The sequence below is a fragment of the Heloderma suspectum genome, chromosome 5 (assembly GCF_057233095.1).
Source record: "Heloderma suspectum isolate Gila_16-S chromosome 5, 16-S_ref, whole genome shotgun sequence".
NCBI classification, from domain to species: domain Eukaryota; kingdom Metazoa; phylum Chordata; class Lepidosauria; order Squamata; family Helodermatidae; genus Heloderma; species Heloderma suspectum.
Window position 1 is genome coordinate 129382054 of NC_139462.1, and position 24907 is coordinate 129406960.

Below are 24907 nucleotides of genomic sequence, written 5' to 3' on the forward strand. Positions count from 1 at the left end.
GGGGCAGTCATTGTTTCTCAGCAGCTTCTGTATCCTGAAACTGTTTTGTATCTAGCAGAGATTAAGTTTGCCTAACACCTTCTGCATTCCATCTCAAAAGAGTCCTACAACCTGCAAATGTTTGGCCTCCAGCATCACACCTAACTTTTCTCCCTCTCCCACCACTGTTTTGCTTAACAGCAAGCCTGGTCTTCCTCAACCTGGTCTATATGTTTTGGACTACAACTCAGAATTCCTGAGAACTGGCCATACTGACTGCAGCTGACTGCAGGATTTGGATTCATAGCTGGCGTGGTGAATAGCAGCAGTCAGGCTATTCTATGATTCTGTTTTATACATAGTTAGGGTCTATGCTAGTTACAGGCAAATAATTCTTTGTGCAAGGCAGCATTCAGTGCAGGGTGAACCCAGCAAGACAACACCATGTGCAGAAATCTTATTTTATTGGCAACAAAACTAGAAGAACAAGTGGCTTGGGTTCAAGTACAGTTTAAGACACAGGCACACATAGACCTGCAACTGCTCCAGCCAGCCAGATGCAGGAAGAGGTGTGGCTCAATGCTTGAGTAAAAATGGTTAAGAGCAAAGTAGCCCATAAAGGTGGGGGTGGAGAGAGAAAAGGCCTTACTACACAATTTGGGGCATTTTATGATGAGAAACTATAGCAAACACTCAACACCCATGCCAAAAAGGGGGCAGGAGGAGACTATGGCAGAGACACAGATACAAGGGGACAGGTTCAGATTTAGTCATACATATAGGTAGAACCATTACAATCAATGGGACTCAGGTTTCCTAGTCATGACTAATTTAAGTCCCACTGGTTTCAATGAAGTATGATGAAATCTGCATCCAACCCAAGGTATCTTCATATGCCAGACAGGTCAGTGGGAGAAAGCTGTTCTGGGACTGACAATCTTGCTGCTGTTAAGAAACTCCTCAAAAGTATTCTCTGGTGGAAAGGATGAGTAAGATTTTTTACTAAAAAGTGCACAGCACTCAGTCTTACTTAGATCTAGAGACGGAGCAGTAACAATAGTAATTGGGAGATGCTGGCTTGGCTAAGAAATACTAAGTACTGAGCCCTGGCCCTCTGACTTAATAGTTGGCAGTGTTTAGCACCACAGGACTAGTCAACCATTCCCATCCTATCTTGCTTGGCCAGAGAAAAGCAGAGAGGGCTGGTGGGAAGAATTCTAGACAAATCCAAGGTCAGCATGAGATATGTACCTGTTGGAAATGCTACCTCTAGTTTGTCTTGCAAAGCTGATTTTCCACTGGTGATCCTATGGGCCAGAGTACTTTGCGAGTAGCATGTGAACATCCCTTTTGATCAGGAAACTACGACAAAGAACACTTAAGACATCTTTTCTAGAAGAAGCAATCCTGCAAGAGTATACGGATGGTAGGGAAAACAGGTGCAATTGAGCTTTGTTGCAAAGGCAGACATATCTTAACCTGACAAGAGGTCTCCAGCCCCGTATCTTTACCATGCATTTCCTCCTCCCACAGTCTGCTCCTTGGCCTTACTCCAATGGAAATGTCATCTAGATCACCTCCCTACGGAAGACATAAACTGCAATGTCGTCATCATGGCTTTGTGAGACAGGGAAGGTGGGTTAAATAAATTAACCATGTCTGTAGAAAACATTTCCAGAAGAGCTTTTACACTTCATGTGCTTTCTTCTGTTGGAAGTCTAGAACTCCCAGTCATCCATCTCAAGCTGCTCCAGATTGGAAACCAGTCCAAAAATAAGGCTAGGATCTTCTGCCTGGATGCCTTCAAAGCTAGTGACTGGTGTGACTGGGTACAGCAGTTCAGGAAGTGCTTCAGATGCACGGCGTTTGATCTGGAAGATAAAGAAAACCCTCTAAAACATGCAGAATTAACAGCACTGTGCTAGTGAGAAAATCATTGGAATTCTAATTAAGCTATTCTCACACAGTTTCATTGTGCAGGCTCACCTAAAGCCACACTTTGAAATTCTGGACATTCACAGTACATGCATGGAATAAGGTATATTAATTTAACATCCCAAATATCTTGACTTCCACTGAAAGAATAAAGTAGGATTCTAACTTTCATTATTTCACAGCTGCAGAAAACAAAAAGCGCTAGGTTGTTTCAGTCATGCCTTGTTTGGGGGCTTCTCTGCGGCATCTGGCTGGCCACTGTTAGAAACAGGATGCTGGACTAGATAGATCAGTCAGGGCTCCTCTTGCATGAAGGGGGATAAAGTGGAGTTTTGGGGAGGGTTAAAATGTTCACTCTTAAAATTTCAGTGTGCCGTGTGCTGTCCACGCACAATTTATTACTTCCACCACCACTCCATACCACCAAAATCTATGCCTGTCCTACATTTTACAATATTTTAAAAATAGTTTTTTGAGGAAAAAACAACCCTAGCAATTCACAGTGTTCCTTAAAGGAATCCTTGACTGGTAAATTGGTTTTAGGTTATAGTTTTAGGTTATCCAACCTGCCATTAGAAAAATAGGAGAAATTTATCATGTTTTGTTCAACTGGGAGGAGGGAAAGAAGAGGACCAGACCAGCACAATGATACAAAATAAACTCTTTAAAGTTTGGCACTTTCAAACTTAGCCTTGCAAAACAGTTCTCAACTTCAAAGAAAAAAATTTCCACAGTCCACCTGCCTCCCTTGCACATTTGTATCACAGAGTAGCCCAGAAGATGCACCTGACAAGCTCCTTCACCAGAGGACATTGTTACTTGTTTTGGGCTAGTAGCCAGCTGCAAGGCTATTCGAACAAAATAGGCAGGATTGCCTGCATTTTCCAGATAGGAAGACAAACTAAAACAAGGGAATATTTTTAGCCGACAGAGTGGGATCACGCCAGTGCTTCTCTGTGCTTTACCGAGTAGACATTTTCACCCCAGCAAGGAAAGGAAATTGTTTACCATTCTCCTGCCACCTTCCTTTAGCTGCCACAACTCAGAGGCAATGGGAAGGGAGGAAAGAGAATCTCCATAATTCTGAGTTGGAAGAACCAAAAAACATTTTTTTTGCCCCTGCTCTTTCTTTAAAGTAACCCATCTCCCTTGGTCTTCTTGCCCAGCCCCCAAATCAAAGCACCCTAATTTAGGAAGAGAAACCCAAGACTTATTTTAAAAAACAACAATTGAAACCATGTGCAGATCCTGCTTCAGTGTACATAACCCTGGAAAAAGCCCCTTTTGTTCACACAATCAGTTCCAGGAGAAGATTCCAAGAACAAGATCTCTCTCTCTTCCCCCCAGTTCCAGGAGCCTGCCCTTTGTCAAAGCATGGTGAAACAAGGATGGATTATTACTGGGGCAAAGGGGAGGAAACAAGCCAGTTTACCTGTTTGAAAAAGGAATGGTTGAGCAGTGTACTTGCGCTTGGCCTGTACAAGAGAAACAGAAGAGCTTGTTTATCAATACACAACAGGCAGGAAGTTGGAAGGAGAGTAGGAAATATTTTCTTCCCTCTGCAGGATACTCAAGCTTTAAAACTAGCAAGCTCAGCTTCTGCTGAGAACAGAAGGGGATAATAACAAAACTGAATGACTATGAAAATGCATGCCTGTTGTCTGTGCTCCCCCACCTCACAATCATGTAAAATAGGGCTTGCCCATCTCCACCATGAAGGGAGACACTCAGGCCATCCTACTATAGAACAACCATATTGAGTTTACTCAAAGAATTGTGGGGAACAGGAAGCTCAAAGCACGTGCAATTCTTGTTCCACCTGCGTTCCATAACATTTGAAGCCACCTTCCTTTCTATCTTCCTATGGCAGTGGTTTTCAAACCAGTCTTTAGCTCTGGCTCCATCAATGGTTCTCCTGACTGAATTCATTTCTGCAATCATATACCATACAAAACCACTGAAAGTCTGCACATTTGGAATGGATGAGCAAATTTAACCAGAGAGGGAAAGACAGGTTGCTACCTGTAACTGTAGTTCTTTGCGTGGTCATCCGTGCATTCACATATGGGCTCTGCGCAGAGCCTCAATTCAGGAAACTTCCATAGCTGAGGAGTTTTGGTGGGAACCCTTCCCCCACAGTCCCAGTGCACATGTCCCTAGCAGGTTCCCACCTATTCCCTTCAGTTCCCTGAGACCGAGATTGTAGCCTCAGAACCAAGAAGAAATACCTTCGGTACCCAACATCAAATTCTAGTATGACACTAAAGAGTGGATGGCAGGTGGGTTGTGTGAATACACAGATAACCACTCAAAAGAACTAGTTACAGATAGCAACCTGCCTTTCTTCTTCATGGTCTCTGTGCATCACAGTAGCAAGCTGTCTTAAAAGGTGGTGGGTTGGTGTCTTATCACAAAACAGAGGAGAGGATGGCACAACCAAAAGTACAGTCAGCTCTAGCCCGAGCATCCAGTCTCACAAAGGTAGATGGTGTCAACCAGGTTGCAGCACGGCACAGTTTAGGGATGGCAACCCCCCATCAAATGCTACCGCACGTGAGCTCGGACTGGGGCAGACAGTTCAAGTCCAGCCAGCTCAGACAATAGCTCAATGGTCTTGATGACCCAGGAGGCAAAGAGCTGAGTTGAGAGAGGCTGGCCCCTGTGTTTGCCACCCTAGCAGACAAAGAGGTGAGGCGAAAGTCTGAACTGCTCAGTCCTCAACTTGTAGAAAGCTAGAGCACGGCGCACGTCAGGTGTATGCAATGTTGACTTCAGAGGTGTAGACAGGGAGGCAAAGAAAGGCAGAATAATGTCCTGGTTCAAATTAAAGTCCGACATGACTTTAGGCAAGAAAGAGGGGTTAGGTCTGAGGACCACCTTGTCATGGTGAAAAGTGAGGTAAAGCTGGTCTACTTTGAGTGCACAGAGTCCACTGGCACAATGTGCGGGAGTAATGGCCACCAAAATGCCAACCTTCCAAGAAAGGAGGTACAAGTCTGTGATCGCCAGTGGCTCAAAGGGCTTGGATGAAAGTGCCTTTAACACTACCAACAGGCTCCATCTTGGTATTGTGGAGCAAACAGGTGATGCCAGATTCCTGATCCCCTTTTAAAATCTCTTCACTGTCGGATGTGAGAAAATGGAAAGCCCCTCAACAGGAGGGTGAAAAGCAGGGACAGCAGACAGATACACTCTTAAAGATGATCATTTGAGTCCTTTCTCAAATAGGGAGAGAGTAAACTGGAGGATGAGATGCAAGGAGCACCGGAGCAGGTGAAAATCTTGTGATCGAGCAAAGGAGGAGAAAGCAGCCCATTTCCTCGTATAAGAGCATGACGTGGAAGGGTTACGAGTGGCATCGAGGATCCTCTGTATCAACACCAGGATCAAGTCAGTTTCTGTCACCCGATCTTCCACACTGTCAAGCAAAGGGTCCCTAGGTCTGGGTGTCGGACTCTCCCATTCTCCCTGCTGAGGAGGGACGGATGCGACAGGAGATGATGGTATCGGCCTGTGCCATTCTGAGCAGCAGGGAAAGCCAAGGCTGATGAGGCCACCATGGAGTTACAAGTATGCGCTCGGTACCGTCTGTCCCAATCTTTGCCAGGACCTTTGTAATCAGTGGGAATGGGGGGTGGGGGAGGTAGTACAACACTCCTGTCCATGTGAGAACAAAAGCGTCTCCCAACGAACCTGTACCACCGTCTGCCCGGCTGCAAAAGGCTTGAAAACAGCATTGTGCTATGTGGCAAAGAGACCCATCCGCGGTATGCCCCAGCGCTGAAAAAGCACCCTTAAGACCAATCTGTCCAACTCTCACTCATGGGAGGTTAGCCTGGTCTGACTGAGTTGGGTGGCCAGGACATTGTCCACTCTGGCAACATGGATTGCGACCAGGCTGTTCAGACGAGGCACACACCACTGAAAAATCTCTAGTGTTAGGGCAAGGAGAGGAAGCAATCTCATACCTCGTTTGTTTAGGTACACGACTACCGTCGTGTTATCTGATGTGACCTGGACCAGTCTGCCCACTAGGTCCAGCTCGAACACCCTAAGGGCTTTGTCCACTGCACTGAGTTCCAGGAGGCTGATGTGTTGTTTCATCTCTGTAGCCATAAACCCTGAGGCCCGAGCAATGAGCTCCCCATCCCGGGAGTGACACATCTGTAGTTACTACTCGGGATGGGGAAGGTTGAAGAAAGGTTGGCTGGTATCATCCACTACCGCAGAGAGTCCCTGATGTTCTGTGGAACCCGCAGTCTGGCCCAGCAAGTGTCCTGCTCGGTATCAAAATTGTGTCTGCGCCAGTTCTGGAGAGGGCTGATATTCAAGCAAGTGTAATAAACAACCGTCGTCATTGTGGCCATCAGGTCCAATAGGCACTGGATGTTGAACACCAAGTTGGACCTGCGAAAACCAATCTCTGTCACTAACAAAGTCAGTGCTTTCATTCGGTCTTGCAGGAAAAAAGCCTGACCCAACCAGGAGTCCAGCAACACCCTAATAAAATGAAGACTGGATAGGCTGTCAGATTTCTCTAGACTGAGGCAAAACCCAGGCACTGAAGGAGACTGCAGGTCAACCAAAGGAGATGATTCTTCATCGACACCACCAGCAATTAATCGTCTATGTATGGGTACACTTCAACTCCTCGCATCTGAAGATGGGAACAGACCACCACCAAGCACTTGGTGAACACTCTTGCAGCGGTGGCTAGGCCAAAGGGTAGCACCTGGAATTGGTAGGCATTGGTATCGATGGCAAAGTGGAGGTGGCGTTGGTGCAACTCCTCTATGGCGATGTGAAAGTAAGTGTCCTTGAGGTCGATAGAGGCAACCCAATCTCCTCGGGAGAGGAGAGGAAGAATAGATGCCAGAGAAACCATGTGGAACTTCCTGGGCAAGATATACAGGTTTAACTCTCGGAGGCCCAGGATCGACCAGAGTCATCCATTCTTCTTCAATACCACAAAGTACCTCAAGTACCTGTCGCGGAGATGTGAACACGGAACAGGTACAATGGCTCCTTTCCTGAGAGGTGTGTCGACCACTTGGTGGAGAACAGGTGATAGAGCCGTAACTCTCACGATACCGAGCAGAGGGATGGCATCAAATTCAATCTTGTAGCCCATCTGTATGATGGAAAGAACCCAGCAGTCCATGGTGATGTTGGTCCAGGTAGACAGAAAATGGGACAGAACAGCGCCGAAGACGGGGGGGCTGAACAGCTGGACGAAGAGAAAGGGGGAGACAATCGAACACGATGCCTATTTCCTCCATCACCCTTCTGGTGGAAGGAATGGTACTTCGATGTCAAGTAGGACTTCCTGGAATGTGAAGGCTGCTGTGGGGCAGTGGAGGCAGGACGGTGGTATGGAGCAGTAGATGGTTGGAACCATTGTTGCTGACATGTGGCCATAGGCTGCAGCTGGAACCCCATTTTACTGTCTGTGGTTCTGGCTTTTTGCACCCAATCAAATGCCTCATCCATTTTGGCACTGAATAAGCCCTGGCCATCAAAGGGGAGGTCCTCTATTCGGGACCAAGCCTCCTGAGAAAGTTCTGGTAACCCAAGCCACATGTGTCATCAAAGTGCAACAGAGCTTACTAGGAGTTTGGTGTCACAGTTCACCTGGTGCCTTGAGGTGTTTATCTGTTGTCTGGACAGCTTCATCGCCTGAAACACAGGGGCTAAAGCTTTCTTGTCCTCAGATTGATGTTCAAAAATCTTCTCCACTTTGTCCCAAAGGAACAACTGGTAACCAGACATAGCAGCGTGATAATGGAAACTTTAAGGCCAAGTGCAGCAGAGGAGTACATTCTCCATCCCAAGAAGTCAAGGTGTCAGCCCTCCATATCCACTGGTAAGAAATGAGCCCTATGGGATTTTCCGTGAGCTGCTTTGACCCCAAACAAATTCAGGGCAGGGTGGTTGAATAAGGATTCCGTATCCACCTCCTGCAGCTGAAACATCCGCTCCAGACACTTTGATGTGGGAGGCATAGTGGAGGGGGCCTTCCACGACTGTTTAATCATGTCCTGCAGTGCAGGTAAAAGCAGGATTGCTACCGGTCCGGTTGCATACATGTTGACAGAATAAAAAACTAGGTCCTGTACGCTCAGGGCAGCCTGCTGGATGGCGAGCCCCAGTGTCTGAACCATCCTCATAATTTGGTCTGAGAATTGCCCAAGATCTTCTGAAGGGAAATCGCATCCTGAGACCCAACTACTGTTTCTGGAGATGATAGAGAAGGGTGTTGTGATGACAGTGATGTGGAATCAGACTCGTAGCCCTCTGCGCTAGATAGTGCCGACCTTTCCGTAGGCAGGGGTGGTGACCTTGCCCCAGGCCTGGTCCCGTGGACGCTGCAGCATCCGGGTGGGAGAAGGTAGCATGATTGAGGCTAGTAAATGTTGCCTGGAAGGCGAATGAGGTAGAGGCATCTGAGGAACTAGCAGGCTGTAACCGGTAGAGGAGCAAGAAACATCTCCTGGGTTTCAGGTCTCAAAACTGTAGCCGATGGCTGTGTTTGGTACTGAGGTGCCCAATCTGAAGGTCTCTCTTGTGGAAAGCATTGGTGCCTGCTGTAAGGATCTTCCCACTGCTCATCCCAATCTCGGGGTCTCTTGCATGGGTAGTCCCAATTGTAGTATCTGCCCCACTCTGAAACCAGAGACCTGGATCACTCTCGCTGTCACTTGAAGAATCTAGGGGGCTGACTCTGCTTGACGGATGCAACCGAGAAGAGTGAGTCAGGAGAACCTGCATGTCTATTTCAGGGTGTGTCCCCTCAGGGAATGGTGAAAACAAGGTGGCTGAGTAGGAGGTTCATGCAGGGAAAAGTCCTGGACCTCATCCTCCAAAGTAGATGTAATTGGAATCGGGTCTGATCTCGGTGTCAGTATCACCATCAGGGTAGGGGTAAGAAGCATTGGTGGAGCAGCAGGTATTGCCATCAGTACTGGGGATGCCGGTCAATCCTGAGGCCTCACCAGTCAGTGTCAAGTGTTAGTGTTGGAGACTTAGACTGATCCTGGCCTGACTCAGTCCTCAGGGGACCCTGATAATCTTTTTAATGCCTTTTTTATTTCTGAAAAAGACTGACCGCTTGCTTTGGCCCTTTGGCCTTTTCTGTCAACTTCTTGGCCAATGAAAGTGTCAGTGCCCACCCCAGAGTAGGGGTTTTAGATGCCCTCGGGGAAACTTGTGCGGCACGCTGGGGGGAGGTAAACGCCAACATCTGTACAGGAGTAGGAGAGGCAAAAATATCCCTGGCGGGGGGCAGGGGTAGAGACCCAAGCCATCAGTGGGTCTGCAACTGCCTAAAGCACTTTCTTCCAAAGTGCAGCTTTTAGCCGATGGGCACGATTTCATTCAGCCGGTTTTGAGAATGCCTGGCAATGAGGACAAGCCTCAACAATGTGTCCTTCGCAGAGACAGAAAAGACCCAGTGAGTGCCCTTCGGATGGTGGTAACTTGCTCCCACAATGAGAACTTTCTAAACGGTGCCTTGAGGGTCATACACCCGCAAGGGTGATTGCAGGATCACGAAACACAAAATGAATCAAATAATGCAGAAGATAAGGCAGAAATATATAAAAAGGGAGAGAAAGGAAGAATAATACCTCAGCTTTTTAACGACTTTTTGCTTTCAGATGAACTGAATAAAAGAGAAGTTCCCAGACGAGGCTACCACAATGGTGGTCGAAAGAGAACTGAGAGAATAAGCGGGAACCTACTAGGGACATGTACACTGGGGCGATGGGGGAAAGGTTCCTGCCAAAACTCCTCAGCTATAGAAGTTTCAAACTGAGGCTCCATGCAGGTGCAGAGCCCATGTGTGTGATGCACAGAGACCACAGAGAAGAATGCTTACATATTTTGTATTACTTTGTATCATCAGAGCACAGATCATTTTGATGCCTACTTTGAGTTGTCCCCCTTTGCAAACCAAGGCAATAAGAATCTATTTTTCAGACACAGGCAGCAGCTACTTCAAAGTATCCATTCATCAAGCCCTGTGGAATGTTTTAGCTCTGGCTCCCCCAAACACTTTGCAATTACCAAGTGTACCCCATATACCCTAGCCAGGGAGTCTCCAGGCTCTCCATGTTCTGGTGAGATAAATGACATGGGTTCTAGCAAGCTGTGTTCACCCACAACCCTCCAGCATTTGAACAGTTGGAAAAAGACGGGTTTCTAGGGTCCTTACTAGCAGAGGAGGAAAAGGTTTGATAGTACACAGGTCTCCCATATCACAATAGGGAGTACAACATTTCAAACTTTCCTCACTCACTATGATTTCTTTGTTCTTGCTATACCTCAAGTCTGGGTTCCTCTGCAGGCATTGCTCCACAAAGTGGTGGAAGTAGGGCGAGAAGGTGCGGTGGTAGGGATGCGGAAGTGCTTCACCATTAGAGGCCCTGGAACTGCTGGCAGCCATGCCTTCCCCAAGCCCCGTGCTGGCCCCAGAGCGTGATGGTTTCATGGTCAGCTCTTCTGGCGGAATAGTTGTTGTGTCCAGGAGACAAGGGACAGTGCCGTTGAGCTTCTCCAAAAGCATCTGAAGTATGGGAAGGGAAAGCAGGTAGGTGTGTTTGGCTTACTGGAAAGGCTCACACCACTATAGAGCAGTTAGTGCCACAATGTTTTTAGCCTTCTTGCTCTGATACACAATAAGCAGGGGGCAGAGGTAGAAGGGAAACAAAATCCCTTACCTGAGTGGCAGGCATATCCTTGAAGGGGACATGGCCGTTTGCCAGCTCACAGGCTGTAATTCCTACACTGTAAATGTCAGATTTTGCATCATACCCTTGGAGATTCTAAAATGAGAAAATGAAAATACTATATTTAACCTTTGGGACCCCATTTAAATTAAGGTGGAAACAAATTAAACAATGAATCCATCACAACCATACACACAATTTACAGGTGCTTTTAGTGTTGCTATCATATTTGACAAAAAGAACCTGATGAGCTGCTCAGTAATGGAGGAAGAGGGAAACACCTCTATTCTGTTTTAAGTTCAGGCCTCCGAGTGCAAGAATTCTAGGTTGTCTTAGAAAAATAAGACAAAACAGTATAAAGTCGGTGAGGTGGTTGATTATCTGCATAGCTATCTTAAAATACACAACTGGGTCTCTACTTGATACAATTCATGTTGCCAATGGGACACGTTTTGCAATAGTTAGTCCTGTACACTTGAAGGCAAAGAAAATGAGACAACGGAAGACTCTTAACATACCTGCTGCAAGACCTCTGGACTTAGCCATGGTAGGACCTTGATGCTGTACTTGGGGAAATCATGAACTACTTTGAGACGCTGACCATGGCTGATCATGCTTAGGTTACTGCGCAGGCCAGAAAGATGCACTTTCCCATCTGCAGAAATCAGGACATGACTGGCCTTCACACTCCTGCATGCAAAGAGGATAGAGAGAAAGCAGCCACAGACCTCTACCCACCCAAGCCTCCTCCATTTTATACCTGGGAAAGCAAATGTCTCACATCTGAAAATACTATATATCTCTGCCTGGCTCTTCAAATATGGATCATAGACAAACCCAGCAAGCATTTAGCTGCTGAGCTGGGGCAATACTGACCTGAGCAGAGAGCACACAGGCATTTGATGCACTGTAACTTTGCCACCTCTGCTTATTCCTGGGGAAAAGGCTGAAGCCTTGAAACTTCAAGACAACCCGCCCCCTCCCCCCACTCCAAAGCTGGTAAGATTAGTGGGCACACTTGTTGCTCATTCCCCTGTCCTGGTCACAAATGTATAAACATGGAAATATGGCAGCTTGGACTGCATGTATGTACCAGACTGGAGGGTGGGGTGGCCTGCTCCACAATGTAATTGTGCTACACTAGTAAAAAGACAACATTAGATGGCAAGAAGGCCTGAGTCCCAGAGGGATTTTTCTACACAAACAATATGGATAGGAGTGTGTATGTGTCCTCACATGTTGTTTTTTAACTAAGAGCTGAGATTGTCAGAATTCCATATACTAGACAGAGTTTGTGCATGTGTGGCAAATTCACAGTATGCCCCTGTGGCAGTTTGGATGGTGCCCTCCTACAAGGGGCAGGATGAAGATCAGCTCAGTTCACTTTGGTTCTCCTTCTGCCTAGTCATGTTTCCAGTGCCACAAAATGGGAAATTTTCTTGTGTTGCTTGTTGACACTACAAATTTAAACCAGTTTTGAACTAACTTAACTGTCATGTCTCCCAAACAAGGAGCTCTGGTCACTGCAGTTCTACCATTAGCCTATGGATTTCTAAAGAAGTTATCTCACAATTACTACAATTCATTAATTCTTTGTGGGACCCAGGATAGTGGGATTGATACCAACCAGCTAAAATTTGCTTTTTGTTGCCTTAAGTGCAACTGTCTTGCTTACCTGTGAACATATCCCATATGGTGAATGTAATCAAGGGCCTTCAGTACACCTTGGAGTATATAAGCCATAGCTAGTTCACTCATCCCATCCATAAAATGTGTACAGATTAAATCTTTAGCAGAACCTACACAGAGATAATACAAAGTACTTTGACAGTCCAGAAAAGCCCGGACCACTTGTCTTAATAGCTGCTTCTCCCATTACTTGTAGAAGACACAGATATGCACGGTCATACTTACAGATACAGAGGTTAGGTACTGTCATTACAAAATTATCTTTGTTCTCAACAGGGCAATTTTTACCTCAGAAGGTATTTTAAAACCTTTATTTGTTCTCAGGGAAGATTCTACTTCACAAGCAACTTTAAAGCTTCTCTTCCTTTGTGAGGGGTATTTTAACCTCAAAAGTGATTGTGAGATGCCGAACTGACCTCATAGGGTTGTTGTGAGGATAATATGGGGGAGAAAGACCACATATGCCACCTTGAGCTTGATGGAAGAGTGGGACATTAAATCAATCAATAAACAAACATCACCCTCTGTCTGAAAAATAGGATAATTTTCCCTGAGGACGGCACAAAATTTTCCTGGAAGGAGCATGTGTGGAATATTCCCAAGTATTGAAGAAAATGGAGCAGCCCCATTTTGTCCAGACCACCATGAGTGCATAGGAGCCCTCTGCAGAGTCCCCCACCCCAAACCAATAGTTCATCCCCACCCTCATTGTTGGAAGTCCAGTGGCTACTTGAAGGAAAAGCACTTTTCACACAGAGTGTTTTTCATATGAGAGAGAGAGAATGAATATGTACTTACTTACTTCTGTCAGTGACAGAACTGGGGTTGGGAAAAGAACTTTGAGCCAGAGAGTAGCTTCCAACCCACTGGCATTTAGTTCTTCTCCACAGTTTAACAGGGGTTACTCCCAAGTAAGCATAAGTAGGATTGTAGCTTTAAGTGCTTATAGTGCAAGCCTATGAATGTTTACTTAAAAGTAACTCTCACTGTGTTCAATGGAGTTTATTCTCCATACTGGTAACAGACAATAGACTCTTCAATGCCCTCAACCTTGAAGCTGTTATTACCTATTTCATAGAATTGGATAAGAATCAGTGAATTCAACTACTACAGATAATCTGCAAATGTGTTTTGCCTCAATTTACTCTCCTCCATTCCCTCTCATTGACTTTAAAACCGATCGGCCAGACCCATATAAGTTTGAATATGGCATGTCTCCAATTTCCTAGGAGCGTTCTACTCTGTTTCCCCTCACTAGAGACTGCATTCCTTGTTCTGCCTGCACTAGTTCAAAAACAACTGTGTTTACTAAACTCATATATCGGTGTTCTGTCTGCCTAATTTGTGCATCAATGAAATGTTTGTGTAAGGACTCTAGCTTGTTTGGAAGCCCTTTTTCCTTATTTTTTCCTAAGTGCAATTTAAATCTGGTTAGTTAATAGTTGCTATATAAAAATAACTTATATCACTTAAATTAACTTCATCAAAATCAATAGGACTTATTTCAAAGATGTTTAAGATGGGACCATTAATGGGAAATATACCATTATTTCTCTTTCCGAAATCTAACATGTGGGACACAGCTTTCCCATCCAGAAATGCACTTTGCCCCTTCTGTGCTCCAACCCCAATTTTTTCTGGTGTTGCTACTGTCATGAACATGCTCTTGCAGTAGAGGCTACAACATAGAAACATAAACAGATCCTCTCTAAAAGTGGAGGAAGACTCTTGCCCCACCTACCATAGGCCATGAAAGATGTAACAACCCATAGTTCGTTGTTGGTTATGAAGGCTGCTTTATATGGCACAAGGTTGGGATGGCTGAAGAACTTTGAGACATGAAGCTCACCCTGAAAACAAAAATGATAATGCAACAACTGATTCTTAGCAAACGAGCAGAGTAAACTTCAAAAGCTATGGATACCTAAAAAGAAAAACAACTGGCAAATTCACACTGTGTCACAACTTCACTCAATCAAGGGTAACAATTTCTTTTGCCAGTTCAGCATACAATAAGGGGTACAAGTAAAAATAATAAAAAACCCACACCACCACACTACAGCAAGATCAAATCAAAACAAAGAACCAGCATGAAAACAACGTTTTGCTTGTAATTTAATGTATTGCCTCAGATTTTCAGTCAGCAGGTAACAATTTGGAAACAAGTTAATCAAGGCACATAACTAATTATAAAAACAATGATCTAAAATTAAATGCACTTATAATTTTGTGGAAAATTGGAAATATATTAGACTAAATTAAACCTATTACTGGAAGCACTTGGAAGAGAAACATTTGACAGAGCCATTTTAATTCTAAATTATCCTATTGTTTTTATTGTTTAATGTTATAAGACACTCAGAAGCCTCAGCTGAGATAAAACTGGAGAATCCTATACACATCTACTCAGAAGGAAACCCCACTGAGCTCAATGGAGCTTACTCCCAGCTATATGACTGCAGGAAAAGGAAAGGTTCCTCCTGTGTCATTACCGGGTCATTACTGACCCCTAGAGGGACACCGCTTACGCTGGCGTTTTTGTGGCAGACTATAGCGGGGTGGTTTGCCATTGCCTTCCCCAGTCAGGACTACCTTTCCCCCCAGCAAGCTGGGTACTCATTTTACCAACCTCGGAAGGATGGAAGGCTGAGTCGACCTGAGCCGGCTACCTGGGACCCAGCTTCCTCTGGGATTGAACTCAGGTTGTGGGGAGAGTTTCGGTTGCAATACCACTGCCTACTACTCTGCACAACACGAGGCTCATATGACTGCAGCCTAAGTTTAAATAAATGTATTTAAATAAATACACTACCCATAACTAGCTCTGGTAGCCAGAGATGTTTTGTCAGCTGGGTGTACAGCTTGACAGTATAACATTTACTCAAGAGGTCTTTGCTTCAAGCTAAGGTTCTCCCCATTTTTAATAGAAAATAATAAAATGGGGGAAACCCTTTGACGTATTTATTCAGAGTTTCAATCTGCCTTTTCCTTGAATGCTCAAAGATAAAATTTACAGACGCTTCATTAAAACACTTAAATATTTTAAAAATAGTAGTCGTAACATTATGTTCTAAATCAGGGCCTATGAACAAGTTGAAACTAAATCCAGGTAAGACTAAATTGATAATGGTGGGCTGTCTAGACAATCAAGGCATAACAGGATCCCTCTATACAAAAAAAACAGATATGCAGTCTGAGGGGTCTCCTAGACCCAACTTTGCTCTTGGACTGTCACGCAGAGGCTGTGACCAGGATTTCTTATCAGCTACAGTTAACAAGTGCCCCTGTTTGTTGAATGGGTTAGAATCATAGAGTTGGAAGGGGCCATTTGAGTCCAATCCCCTCCTCAGTGCAAGGATCCAGTTTAAAACATCCCTAACAGACGGCTGCCCAGTCTTTGCTTGAATACCTCCAGCGACAGACAGCCCGCCACCTCCCTCTGGCATTATTAATCTTCTCTTGTTAATCTCAAAGATTAATTATTGTAACTTGCTGTCCATGGTATTGCCCTTGAAGACTGTTTTAGACTTCAGCTGGTACAGAATTCTTCAGCTTGCTTCTTGACAGACTGAAGGAACATGTTATTTCAACTCTAGCTACTGCACTGGCTACAAGTCTCTTCTGGGCTCAGTTCAAGGTGTTGATGGTTATTTAGTAAACCTTAAATTAGGGATGGGCAACATGTGGCCTGCATGCGGCCCCCCCACCCCCTGAAATTTGGGGATATCCCCCCAAAAATGTAAAAAAATGGTTTGGGGGAAATTTTGCAAACAAAATGGCATCTGGATCTGCTATGGAACACCATTTTGTTTTTAAAGTCCCCCTTCCTTTTCAGCACCCGTGGGGAAAATGGCCCCCACAGCTCCTGAAGTTGTCCACTCCTGTCCTAGTCTGGGCTCAGCATATTTCAAAGAGCATCTTCTTCCAAATCTCCCCTTTCAACTGGTAAAATCTTCTGGAGGAGCCTTAGTTCACTCTCTGCCTCCTCAGAACGTTAGGTCAGTGGGAAATTCTCTCCCCAAAGGGACTTGCCTGGGAAGTTTCACCAATGTATTTTGTTGTTGTTGTTATCTAGAAGTTATTGAAAAGAGTGTCACTTTTCAATAATATCTAAATAACAAACAAAACTGAAAACTCAGATGCATTACTGTATAACCAGACCAATGCACTCCAACATAAAAATAAAAGTACTCAGATTTGTGGAGGTGTTTAAGACAACTTGGTGGGCACAATTACTGAACACCTAACAAATGCACGATAATATAAAGGTTTGTGTCTGAATTGTAAAATGTTATCCAGGTAAATTAGAGTTAACAGAATGTTGGTGTGTGAGTGAAAGGTGGGAGAGGTTTATGAGTGAGTGGAATTCAAAGGGGTTTTAAATGGGGAGAACAGACAGTTTAATGGTTGGATAGGGTTTAGGGATTCAGTGAATGTACATCTAGCGAGTGGGGTTATGTGTGAAGGGTTTAGAAGGGGTAGGTAGGTAAGGGATGATTAAATAATAACCTTTATAACTCTTCTTGTATTTAATAAAATTGTAGTTGTTTTTTATATCTATCTATCTATCTATCTATCTATCTATCTATCTATCTATCTATCTAATTTATTTATTGCATTTATACCCTGCCTTTTTTCCTCTTGCAAGGAACCCAAGGCGGCTGACATTATCCTCCTCTTCTCCATTTTATCCTCACAACAACAACCCTGTGAGGTGGGTTGGGCTGAGAGTCTGTGACTGGCCCAAAGTCACCCAGTGAGCTTCCATGGCCGAGTGGGGACTAGAACCCGGATCTCCCAGCTCCTAGTCCAACACTCTTGCCACTACACCACACTGGCTCTCAATCTGGCTATCAATCAACATATTCTCACATGTTGGTTGATTTATTAACACTACTCCTATATTGGTTAAAAGAAGCCAATTAACCTATTGGGTGTCTCCTTGACACAAAGTAAAGGGCTGAAGCTTTGGGATTCAGTGAGGACAACTGGCCAAAGCTGAGGCAAATGTCCTGTTGTTGTTTTTAAATTTGAACAGGTGGAAACAGGAGGGAGAATAACCTGGAGCAGGAACATCACAATCTGCAATTCGCTTTTCCTTAAAAAGGCCCACAGCTCATCCTTTTCCCTCCACGCTATGAAGTCATTTTTATTTCTCCAGGCTTTCGGTTAAATTCAAACAAAGGCATAAATGCTGCTGATTTTCTAATGGGTATAATTATTTTTGTTGTTTGCTCTTTATCTTTTAAGGTTTTTTTTACTGTACACTGCTTTGAGCTGCAGAAAAACAGACAGTGCCTTTTCAAATAAAATAGAGCAGCCAGTAAGGCTTTTATGGTATTTCCCAGAAATAGCAGAGACAACGTACTGGCACCCAGTACTCTTGGCCCAGGCTTTGCCTGACCTCCAGCTATACAGAACTGTAGGGCCCTAAGCAAGGGAATGTCAGCAAAGAAGTGCCATTTGCCATACAGTAACTCAAGCCCAACCAAGGTAAGTATCTCCAAGAGGGACAAACTAAATTAACTCTACATAAGACTGCCAACTCTACCTGCAAAAATGCTACCATCTCATTGGTGCAGGCCTCTAAGTTGATCCTCCGGACAGTGACAAACTCTCCTGTTGGTTTATACCGTGCCAGATTCACAGTCATTAGATCTTCAAAGCCCTTCCCTGAAAAGATAGAGGTAAAGTCATCACAACAACAGTTTCAACACAATCTCAACTGGAATAAGACAGAAACCATCTAAGTAACATTTTCTTATTGCTATTGTCCAATTCTGAAATCTTAATCATGGTAGAATTTAGGGAAGAAATTCCTCTGTCCTTCATCTATATTTTAATGCTATACATCTTGGTTTACTTCTTTTTTTGTTGTTAATAGATTTAGGTGTTCATTTATATATTGCTGATCTGTTTCCTTTTATGTGCCATATTCAAGAAATATAAAGCAAATCAATAAACAAGAAACAGAAAATAAAACGAATGACTTACACTTCATAACTTGCCTACAGTTCTATTTCCATTCAATAGAATGGGAGGTTTTAATAAACCTTCTACACAGTGAATTTTCGAACTGCCAAAATGTACACTTCTGTGGAATATTTAGAGTTATTTCAAAACAGTTTTTGCCAGTAAGTAGCATTTGGAAACAGTAAAAATTATTCCTCCAATCAAAATATTCTATTATTGTTTTTATGTTTTCAACTATACTGTAAACTGTCCTGGGAAGGGTGTTATACAAACAACCTAAATAAATAAATAAAAAGTTTAGATTGATGTAACTCAGCCACTTTTCATCCAATTTCTCTGAAAACTAGATCAATTATACACCTCATCCAAGGAAACTCTCTATATCAAATTTCATGATGATAGCATTATACTGATTTTTATAAGGAATAAAATGGTTGTGACTAAAAGATAGAATGCTAAGGAGTCTCACACCAGTACAACTTCTCCTTCAGCTGTATAATATACAGTAATAAAGAGGGAGGGAAATGAAACACACCTTGGAGAAGAGTGAGTTGTAAAATATACTCCAGAATTTTCTTTAAATAATCTTTAATTTTAAGAAGATTTTTGAACCTGCCAACTCAAGGCATGATGTGGGTTGGGGGGTGGGGGAGAAATCTCTGGACAACAGTCAGTGTCTGAGAACAAGCAAAGCTTCAAGAGTGGGTCTGAAATACAATAAAGGCCTTAAACTCCACTCTTCCACTTTAAATGAACTCCCTATATAGTCAGTCAACACAAGGAATGCAGTACACATGGGATATGACCATACCCCTTCAAAGTGAATGGGGGGAATTCAGGAAGTTGCAGAGGTGGAGAGAATTTAGTCTGCAGAAGAGCATCAGAAATGGCAAGAATGAACAGGTGAACGACAACAACTAGTTAGGAGTAATCCAACACATATGAGTGAACTGCATTCCCTGCAGTCCCCCCAGATCACAGCGCAGACCAGATGATCCATGGGGACAGCAACTTTTGATTGACTAAGTACAGAACAACTTTCTTCCAATTCAGCAAAATGGTCATCAAAGTCAGTACTGAAGCTGGGATGAGAGGTGGGTCAATGAAGATAGGGAACACTATGGCTTATCATCCCCTTCCTAATACACACGGTCTTAGTACTGTACTAAGCGAGGGCGTTTCTTTTTTTTTCTTTGTCATGTTATGGTTTAAAATACATGTCTGGAAATAAAATGGCAGGCTATCTCATGGCTGTTTTTTTAAAACAACAACAACAACATACCATTTCACAAAAAGACAACATTCATTCTTCAGTTCAGAAAACAACGTCAGTTAAGGAAAAACAAGAAGACTGGGACTTTGCAAAGGGAAACTGAGTTTTTTCCTGGAGTGAGAACGTTTACCTATTATGGTTAGTAACTCGTAACAATTGATGTCAGGTAGATAACTGCTCATGGTGTCCCTTTTTGGGGAAGATGCTACTGACTCTGAGCTTGCTTCATTGGTCTGGAAAAGGAAAAATAAGATACTGAAAACCACTAGGACAGAAGAAGCTTTTCTGCATGACAGTTTTACACATAATCAAATTGGCAGGACGTATTTGAGAAAAGTGACTTTTGTCTGCTAGAGATGCATTCTCTCTGAAATACCACTTCTGGACTATCCAACAGCTTCAAAATGCCAACCTGAATTTTTTTATCCCATCTTTGGCTGCATTTCTCATTGAATCTCTCCAGAGGCATTTGCTGACTTAGGCTGCAATACTATACACACTTACCTGGATGTAAGCCCCACTGAATTCAGTGGGGCTTACTTCTGAGTAGATATGCATAGGATTGTGCACTGCTCTCTCCACATATTATATATGGTCTCCTTTGCAACCTCTTTTGATTATAACTCTAGAACCCTTGGTTGACATGCCTTTTTAATTCCTCCTCAAAACCAGCATACTGCACATAAATTCAAAACCCAACAAATTTTCAGTTGTCAAATGCAAAATTTCCACACGTACATTTGAAATCTAGGTTCTGAAGTATGGATTTGTGTGCAACCACCAAATCTGGGTGGGATGTGAGTTTTTCCTTCAGTTCTACAAGAGGTCTCAGAATATCTTAGGTTCAATCTTCAACATCTCCAGCTAAAAGGAGATTTGGGAAGTAGGGTAAGGAAATACTTTTGCCTAAAATGTCAGAGAGCCAATGCCTGTCAAAGCAGACAATTCCAGACTAGATGAATCAATGGTTCATGTTTTGCTAACACTGGTTTCAAAAACTGCAATTGTCACTGTATTTCCTTTGCAATCTTATTGAGAAACTCTCATTTCTTTCTCTCTTCCCTTATTGTCTTTCCGTTGCCTGAAAAGCATAACATACACTGAATGCGCTTTTAAAATGAGGAACTACTATGATACAAATAAAGAACCTACAAAGAAAGTCAAATACAAGAAAAGAAAAAAACAAACTAAACAAAAAGCCAGGCTTTGGCATAAGGACAGCAGCATGTCTAATAGTGCAACCTAAAAGATGCTTACTCAGAAGTAAGTCCTGCTGCATTCACTGAGGCTTACTCTCAGGTAAGTGTGCACAGAATTGCAACCTAAAACTCTTTAAGATGGAGGTGGTTATGTTAATAAAGCAGCTCTGAAGTTCTGCACTGCACAAAATAGCCAATCTGTTAGTTTGACACATAAACATATTTTCCCAGCAAAGTTAAGTATAACATTCTCCGCCTCCGAAGACATCATAAGCTATTCTCTACATCTCCCTAAAGAAACAGTAAATGCTTGACAAATTCTATCCATGCAGAAGAACTCTGCTGAAGTCTTGACATTTTATAAAAAATGTGAAAGCTTAAATAAAAATGCTACTTATGAAGTACAGCACACAAAAAGCACCTCCAAGATAAACAAATCTAGCTGTCCCCAAGGGTTTCAACGCAGGATCTTTTTTGGTGTAAACGGCAAACATTTAGAAAACAGCAAAAACCTTCTTATTCCAAAATGACTGTTTCAAAATATACCAGCCTCTAAACAGATGGCTTTTTGGAAACTTGTTTACCTGGAACTATATTTTAACAAAAAATGTTTGGAAAAATCAGGTGCATAGTTACTAATGCAAGTAGAAAAAAGCAGAGCCAAGCTGGAAAAAGAATCTATTTACAACCTCTACTCCAACCTCGTCCCCCAATTCACCTCTTTAGCATCCTGGCCAAATTCCCCAAATTCTCCCATGCCAGTTCATTCCCTTCCTACCAACAGCACACACGCTAAGTGGTTGAGTGTGGGTTGTTGCTGAACCGTGGGTTGTTGTTGTATCGTGGGTTACCGTGTTGCCTGAATGCAGCGCGTTTTCCGCAGTGTAGCTTGTTGACCACGCAGTGTGGCTTACTTTTCTTGACCAAGCCACCTTGAGAACTCTTGGTTTGTTGTTGGGTTGTTCAGGGTGGTTAACAAGCCACCCTGCAGAAAATGCCCTGGGTTCAGACAACACGATAACCCATGGTTCAACAACAACCAACACTCAACCACTGAACATGGGTTAGCATGTTGTGTGAACCCAGCCACCCTCTCCTATCCCTAGATTCCATGTGAGATTTCCCACCAGCTCCACTTTTTCTGGCTCTAAACCACTTCTAGCCTTTATATGCTCAGATTCTCTTTTCATTCTACTGCCTATTATATCTTGCATGACTCTCTGCCTTCTTCCCACTCAGCTTCTCAGCCCTGCCCAAATCTTCTATCTTTTCTCCTCTTCTTGCCAATAACATATAGCTTCTTCTATTGCTAGACTCTATAAAATGCATTCCCTATCCCTCCTTTCTCATTAGCCCTTCTTTGCCTCTGCTTCTGATAAATTCTGCCTTATTTCTCTCAAACATGAGCCTGGCAATGCTCGCATCTCTCAGGGCACTGACTACTGTGCTCCTTTTCTTCAGCTATCCTGCCTACTGGCTCCATATGTCAAAGCTTTCCTACTTTTCGGCTCCTCTTCACAGTTCTCAATTCCCTTTCCTGCTCAAACAGCTCCTCCTGTTACCATGCACTATGGGAGGTTTCCCGCAGCAAAACAGACTTTTCAATTCTCTCACAGAAGCTGCACATTTTGTCAATGTTAGAATTGCCAATGTCTTTTCCCTGAATAGATAGAACTTCTATGAACACTCCACAACACCTCTACCAATGGTGAAGTGGCGGTGGCTCAGTCAGGGAACCAACTATCAGGTTTACAGCACAATCCTATGTATGCCTACTCAGAAGTAAATGAGGCTGCAATCCTATATTCACTTACCTGAGAATAAGCCCCATGAAATTCAATTTCTGAGTAGACATGCATAGGATTGCATTGTTAGCCTACTAAATATTCCATACATTCATGCATACAGGAACAAACAATATTCCTAGGCATCAGCAAGATAATTAGGCACATGGGATTTTTCCAGCTCTGACCAGAAGAAAGAAAAGATAGTTGAAGGTTAAAATTGGCAGGTCATAACTCTCTTGGAGTTGATTCTGAGCGTAGCCTGAGAAAAAGAGGGAAGTTTTTTTTCTCAGTAGCAGATAAACTATCCCATTTGTAGATTTCCTTTTTAAACAGGCATTTTATCAGTTAAAAAAGGGATCAACTGAACAGTCACATGACTTCATATTACTAGTGAGACTAGCCATTTGAAAACCCAAGGCTTATGGCTAAAATAAATCTAGATGCCACACACCAAAACCATTTTTCCAGGGTGAAACCCTGATGCCACACATGTAAAGCTGAAAACATTTAATGTATAAATAAGGTAAATGAAAAAAAAAATCAGAACGTCCACAAGGAATAGAACAACTCTCCATGCAATAGGCCACAGCACCACAGCCTACAAAAGTCACTTACTTTTCTCCGAGAGTCACCCAGAGGCTGCTCTGGAGTAAAGAAATCAATCATTCAATTGTGTTTTCTTAAACAGATACCCATTAAGAATAGAACTAGAATGAGTTCATTAATGATATTTAAAATAAGCTCAAAAGGCATATTGGTGCCAGACTGACAGCTGCTACTGCACAAACTACAGTCATTTCTTGCATGTACAAGGGATCTGTTTTATGCCATTACATTCCCCTCAAGGCTTATCTGCTTATACAGATCTGAACTGAGGAGACTTCAGATTATATTCACCTTCCCACAAGAGCCAGAGCACCACTTGCAGATTTCCAATTCTATATCACTTTCAGGGGGGAAATGATTTGATGTCTCTGCTTGTGGGGTTCAAACACCAAGAAGTACCCACACCCATAGCCCAGCAAGAGGTAAACATAGATGGGAATTCTAGAGTTGCAAGCATGAGCCAATGACTAGCTTGCTAGATTCTTACAAACCCCAAACATTTCTGAATCGGCTATTTGTAGATGTATTACTTCACTTACATAGATTGGAGGGAAACCTACTAAGCCAGTCATGAAACAACTGGGGTGAAAATTAAGTTTGGATGGCCTTATCTTGAAACCATTAACAATACTCTACAGGTCCAGGTGATGGCAAATGAGATCCAAAGCGCTGTTGTGCATTGGTATCTCCAAAAAATGATCATACTGAGGAGCCATCTGCCTCAAAGCTCAAGCTTAGTGTTAAGGAAGCAGACTGAGTTAGTGACCTTCATTCTTGACCTGGATGTGGAGGCAAGAGGGAAGCAGAGCAGGAAGGCCACATGGGGGTTAAAACCCATGTAAGGGCCAAAAGGACACAGTGGACAGTTTGCCATCCTTAAATTTCAGAGACCTGGGATAGACTCAGCCAGTGACTCATTAATGTCCCTTGGTCAAGTCACTACCCTTAAGCCACTTTCATAACTGGCACTGATATCGGATTCAAATGCCGAGGAATAGCAAATGAGCATAAGAGCGGCACTGCTGAATCAGACCAAAGGTCCACCTAGACCAGCATCCTGTTACTCACAGTGGCCAACCTCACACCTCTGAGAAGCAGACAAGCAGGGCATGAAAGTAATAGCATTAGTTGCTCCTCAGCAGCTGATATTCAATGGCATACTACCTCTGAACCTGGGGATTCCATAATGCCATCATGACTAGTAGCTGTTGATAGCTTAATCTGTTTGATCCCATTTTAAAGCCATCTAAGCTAGTGGTCATCACCATATTCTGTGGCAGTGGATTCCATAAATCAATTACGTGTTGCATGAATACCTGTTGTCTGTTATGAATCTCCTGCCAATCTATTTCACTGGGTGGCTATAAGAGAGAAAAACCTTCTCTAATACTTTCTCTATACCATGCATAATTTTATAAATCTTTCATATCTGCCTTTAGTTACATTTTTTCTAAATTAAAAAAGCTCCAAATGTAGCAGCCTTCCATAGCAGGAAAGTTGTTCCAGTCTCTGGATCATTTTTGTTGCCTCCCTCTGCACCTTTCCAGTGATAAAAGATCCACTTTGAGATCTCAATCAACTTAGATTATAAATCAATTAACTTATACTATAAATAGGCATTTTATTAATTGATATTGAAATTATTTAAATATTTTCTAATTATTTCTGTGTTTACTATTATTAATTACTAGATTAATATTTTAAATTAGTAGGATATATTTATTACATTTCCCATTAATT

At 43.1% G+C, this 24907-nt stretch overlaps 1 protein-coding gene across 17 annotated transcripts in view; it reads right to left on the reverse strand.

The window, feature by feature from the left end:
- Positions 1 to 2: 2 nt before the first annotated feature.
- The window catches only part of STRADA (STE20 related adaptor alpha), a 30794-nt gene continuing 5889 nt past the window's right edge, over positions 3 to 24907 (reverse strand). For 8 of the 17 annotated variants that reach the window (XM_084857409.1, XM_084857414.1, XM_084857408.1 and 5 more), the window contains 9 exons: positions 19706 to 19808; positions 17881 to 18002; positions 14071 to 14179; positions 12316 to 12439; positions 11159 to 11330; positions 10632 to 10736; positions 10236 to 10477; positions 3347 to 3389; positions 3 to 1850 (listed from right to left, as the gene is read on the reverse strand). In XM_084857409.1, the coding sequence (XP_084713535.1) occupies positions 1698 to 1850; positions 3347 to 3389; positions 10236 to 10477; positions 10632 to 10736; positions 11159 to 11330; positions 12316 to 12439; positions 14071 to 14179; positions 17881 to 18002; positions 19706 to 19757 (1122 nt within the window). In that variant the 5' untranslated portion in view covers positions 19758 to 19808 and the 3' untranslated portion in view covers positions 3 to 1697. Of the gene's footprint in view, positions 1851 to 3346; positions 3390 to 10235; positions 10478 to 10631; positions 10737 to 11158; positions 11331 to 12315; positions 12440 to 14070; positions 14180 to 17880; positions 18003 to 19705; positions 19831 to 23176; positions 23206 to 24907 lie in introns of all 17 variants that reach the window. The other 9 variants (XM_084857406.1, XM_084857419.1, XM_084857404.1 and 6 more) reach the window with 3 other exon arrangements.